Source organism: Morone saxatilis, unplaced genomic scaffold, assembly GCF_004916995.1.
Source record: "Morone saxatilis isolate NCDOM2014 unplaced genomic scaffold, NCSU_SB_2.0 Contig20, whole genome shotgun sequence".
In the NCBI taxonomy this organism is placed as follows: domain Eukaryota; kingdom Metazoa; phylum Chordata; class Actinopteri; family Moronidae; genus Morone; species Morone saxatilis.
The window spans coordinates 10,401,130-10,406,116 of record NW_023339763.1 but is presented as its reverse complement, the minus strand read 5'-3'; the positions used below and the strand labels follow the sequence as shown (position 1 = coordinate 10,406,116).

At 52.8% G+C, this 4,987-nt stretch overlaps 1 protein-coding gene across 1 annotated transcript in view; it reads right to left on the bottom strand.

Annotated features, from left to right (window-relative positions):
• Positions 1 to 1,043: 1,043 nt before the first annotated feature.
• LOC118331210 overlaps positions 1,044 to 4,987 on the bottom strand; it is a gene marked incomplete at its 3' end in the record, with an annotated part of 5,697 nt that continues 1,753 nt past the window's right edge. Inside the window, 1 exon segment of the mRNA XM_035666006.1 lies at positions 1,044 to 4,987. Coding sequence (XP_035521899.1) covers positions 1,044 to 4,987 — 3,944 coding nt within the window.

Sequence of the window (4,987 nt, the reverse complement as noted above, 5' to 3'; positions counted from 1 at the left end):
AATTGCTTGGTACCCTGGGGCTTCGGCCCCACCGTTCGGTTCCTCTCAATAATTTGACAGGGCTTTTAGAAGCCATGCGCTTAACAGGAGGGGCTCTGGATACACTCTTAGCGCTGGGCTCAGGTTCTTCTTTGCCAACACTGCCTCAACGCTTCTCTTGGCCAAGTACACGGACAGCTGCCTCACTGCCCCATTTCAGGTGGGGGCGGTAGAGATCCGCCGGGTGAAACACCACATCCACTCGGTTACCTTTACAGTTGGCGGGCCCTTCTTCTGCGACTGATCCTTTTGTAATGCCTACTTTAAGCGAAATATTTAAAAGTCCTGCTACATCCTGCCTGAATACTGGGCCCCTGGCCCCGCGACAAACGTTGCGCTACCCTTGATCGCGACAGCAGCTTTTTTGGTGGGCGCGACCCCTTGGTGTGAGCTGTGCAAGCCGCAAGAGTATGCCTTTCAGGAATCCTTCTGGTCGGCAGATTTCCACAATGCTCGCCATGTGACTGCCCTTTTTTTTTTCTGAAAGGCATACAGCTGCAAGCACCAACACCCCAGGACTCCATTTTGGTGTCTTCGCTACAGTCTATCTCTGGGACGGGACATAACGGCGGCCCGAAGAGCCGTCCGAGTGCCGGTAAACACGAAAGCGGTGGGGGTGCTGGTTCAGTCCGTTCAGACGGAGGGGGGCCTCGCCTCATCACCTGGTTTGCTTTCATCGCCTTTGGGACTATTCGACAGTGCATCAGGAGGTCAATGACATTTCTGGTCAACCCTTGGTCCCTGCACCACCATGCCTTGACCATCACCTCGGGGAGGAGGCTGCTGCCCAGCCACACACCTTCAGGTGGCTTAGCTTCATGCGGCCTCTCGGTGCTGGAGAAGGGTGCTGGATCGACGCCATTGTAGCGGGACCAGCGGGGCACACGGGCGTCCTCCCCATGGGCTAATGGCTGGACTACATACCATGGCCATCTCAGGAGCCCTGAAGCCCATTCAATCCCTGCTGACAACGGAGGTCTGTCTTAGGCATCGTCACAGGCGAAAGGAAACGTAACTCCCTTCTGGGCGGCTAGGCACAGGTCTTGGAATGCAGCTTTGCGTTCCTTTACTGTCAGCACTGCCTCCCACTTTGCTGGCATAGAGGCCCTGCCTACATGGGCCAACCACTTCTTCACAGCTCTGCGGACATAACCGACTACTCCACAGAGCTTAACTAGAGAACTGTACCTTGTTGGATCCACTTGGTCTATGAGCGTGGCTCCCCACAGCGTCTCCGTTTCCAAGGCCTCAGTTGAGGTCAATTTCATCCCATTTTCTGGGGAGACTGGAGCCCCGCTAACTCCATCTGTGACTATTGGATCTTCACCACCAGGACTGTCAGGGTTTAACAACATCTTGGCTTGAGCTCTGGTGAGGACTACCGAAAAGGCTTTTCTCTGGAGCTTACTCACCATCTCCCTAGCACCAGCTGCCACTTCTGAAGCGGACTTCATGGGCCAATCCTCGACTGGACTAGACAGGAACTTGGGGCCTTTCTGCCACACAGAATTCTCACCCAGCAGTTCAGGAGAGCACCCCCTCGTGACTAGATCAGCGATATTGACCTCGCCTGGTATCCACCACCAGTCAGCTACAGGCCCAGCCTTCTGAATCTCTCCGACTCGGTTCGCAAAGAATGTCTGGAATCCGTAGCTCTCTCTTTGGATGGCTCCCAGCACCGTCTGACTGTCAATGAAGTGGTACCACTTCTCCACGTCCAATCGTCCATGCTTCAATACGTATCCCTTTAGACGTGTGGCAAAGACAGCCCCGCAGGCTTCAGCCTTGACCGCGTCACCTTTCTGGTCGAGGGGGGTTAACTTGGCCTTTGACTCTACCAGCCGGGTGACCACACCATCTGATGTCTCCCATCGCAAGTACAGTACAGCGCCATAGGATTCACAGCTCCCGTCAGAAAACGTGATTCCCCAGGGTTTACCCCTCCAGTCGGAGGGTGTGAGGCTTCTGTGGAACTTGATGCTACTCAGACGAGCGTACTCCATGAACAGTTCAATTGCCTTTCCTCTGAGCTCGTCAGACAGAGGTTCATCCCAGGTGTCTTTAGTAAGCTTGCCAGCTTCCTGGAAGGCTCTTCTTACAAGGATCACTCCTTTCTGTTTCACAGGTGTTGCTAGACCGATCGGGTCATACAGTCCAGCAATCTGGCTCAGTAGAACACGACGAGTCAGTGGGTTTGGTGTCTTTACTTCCACTTCTTCTTCAGTAAGGTCAATCTCTGTTCTCATCTTCTTCTTCCTTCTGGAGAAGTTGATGGAGACCATCACAAAGAGTTTGTCCTCTTGCACGATGTAACCAACCCCCAGGGCTTTGTTATCTTCCTCCCTTAGCTGGTTGGGCAACATCACAGTCACTGGCCTGGACTCTGTCCCGTCCCGCCTCCCACTTTGACCGGACCGGACCCAGGGCTTGAGGTAGAAGCCTCCTGTTTTCAGTATCTTCACCACTCCCTCTAAGATCTTGTCTAGACAGTGTGAGTCATTGTGGGACGTGAGGAGGTCATCGACGTAGGAGTCTTCCTCGATGACTCTTCTTTCCTCCTTCATGTCAGAGAACTGGGGCAACTTCGCAGTCTCTCGCATGGCAACCTGCGCAATGCACCCCGCTGGTTTGTCTCCCATGTTCACCCTCACGACAGCATAATCCTCAATCTCATCTTTCGGTGAGTCTCTCCATAGGAACCGATGCACATGGACCTCTTGTTCCTCCAGCCAAACCGAATTATACATCTTGGTGATGTCTCCGATGGCTGCATGTTCTCCTTCTCGGAATCTGAGGAGCACCGCTCTGATAGGATTTAGGACGTCTGGGCCTTTGAGCAAAATGCTATTCATGCTCACCCCTCTGAACTCCTGACTGCTATTCCAGACGAGGCGCACCGGCGTAGTCACTGAGTGGGGGTTTGGTGCGGTTAGGTGGCTCACCCACCACACGGCACCATTCCAGTTGTCCATCACGTCCTTAGTGAGCTTAACAGCAGCTCCCCTCCCCACCATCTCGTGGACTTGCCTCATGTAAGCTTCTTTCCACAGGGGGTCTTTCACGAGCCGCTTCTCAGCCCTCAGGAACGTTGCTTCCACAGCCTTCCGGTTGTTGGGAAGACAGGCTGGGTTTTCCTTCCAGGGGTACTTCGCATCCCAGTGTGGCTGGTCGCTGTGGGTGTCACTCTCTCTGAAGGTTAGACCTGCCCTTATTATCTCCAGCTCTTTCTCGTCAGCCAGGGACATCTCCTTTCCTCCCGGTGAGCACTTTCCACAGCGACACCCTCCACAGGTAGGGTCACAGGCAGCACCGATGCTATCCCATTTCAGCCACTCAAGGACCTCTTTATTGCACGCAGCTGTCGTTCGGACTTTCACACTGCTTTCTTTTTCCAAATGGCTTCCTGGCCTTCCCATTAAGTGTTCTTCAACTTTGGCGGCTACCGTCTTCATGGAGTGTGCAAAGTGCGTCTTCGAGAGCCTTGTGGTCACCTCCACTTCTTCGAAGAGGTCTGGATGCACACCACTCACAGTCTTGCCTAGAGGACCGTCCCACATCACCAGGTCGCCGACCCTTTGCAGTCTTTGTGGAGCTAATCGGCCTTCTCGAGTACTGATCAACAGATCGATCTTCTCTGGGCGGGCCAGTTCTCCCGGCTTAGCTTCAGGGAAAAACTGCTCCAGCCGCTCTGAACTCACCACTCGATCTACTTTAGCGATGTCTTCCATCCCGTAGCAGATCATCTCGTGGAACTTCAGGGTTCCTCGTGAGGTCCACACTTTTATCGTCACGAGATACCTTTTTGTATCAACTCTCACCTTCATCGTGCCAACACCATACACAACAAGGGAGATTGGTTCACCGGTCAGTCCGAGTCTTTCTGCAGCTTGGTGCGTAATGTAATTAGTGTCAGAAGCGAGATCGATCAAGGCTCCAAGGCCGTCTCCTCTCTTTGTTGTGACAGGTAGGAGCATCATGAGTACCGGATGTTCTTTTAAGCCACTCTGTTCTATCAGACCCTTGTCAGAACACACATTCGACGTTGCCTTGTTAGTACAGGCTCTGCGGACAGCCTCCAACTGGTTGGGAGTCAGTCCCAATTGGGCGAACACAGCCTCTTGCTCCTCTGTCGGACCACGAGGTCCCCTCTTTTCCTCTGCTTTATTTTCCCTCTTAGCAGCATCCTTCTTTGTTGGTGCCTTAGGGCAGAGGAAATAGTGGTGGTCCACCGGAGTGTCGCCTTTCTTACACTCATCCTTACGACAGAGGAACTTTGGAGTGCAGGTGACGTCGACCCCGTGAACATCCAGGCACTTTGTACATGCTTTTGCCTTTTTCACCTGGGCTTTCTTCTCCGACAGACTAGCCTTCCTGAAAGTTTTGCAGCGAAACAGTTTACCTCCATGTTCTTCATCGCCACACACAGCACATGGTAACAGCTTGGAGTCTCTTTTGACTTCACATTCTGTAGTCTTAGTGAATGACTTCTTTTCTCTCCATCTGTCACCTGGTTTCTCCCGGTAGCTTGGTCTCTCAGGAGCATTAGCAGGCCATGGCTTGCTGGGCAGCAACTGCTCCAACCTCACAAGCAACGACTTTTGGTCTTCCAGGAACAGCAAGAGCCTGTTGAAACGGTTTCCTGGGTGGACGTTGTTAATAGGGTTTCTCACACACATGAGCCACTCTCTTTTCATGACATCAGGGAGTTTACTCTCTAAAGACCGAATCACCAGCTGATTTTGTATAGCGTCTGCACACCCCAGGTCTGTGAGGTCTAATGCTGCCCTCTCCACTGCTAGAATCAACTCTAACGTCTCTCGTGGCTGGTGGTTCTTTACAGCAGGTCGTGATTGTAGCTCCAACACGATCTCTTCTGCCGTTTGTGCTTTATCACCATAACGGTTCTCTAATTCCCTGAAGATATCGTTTGCATCTCTGCAACGCAACA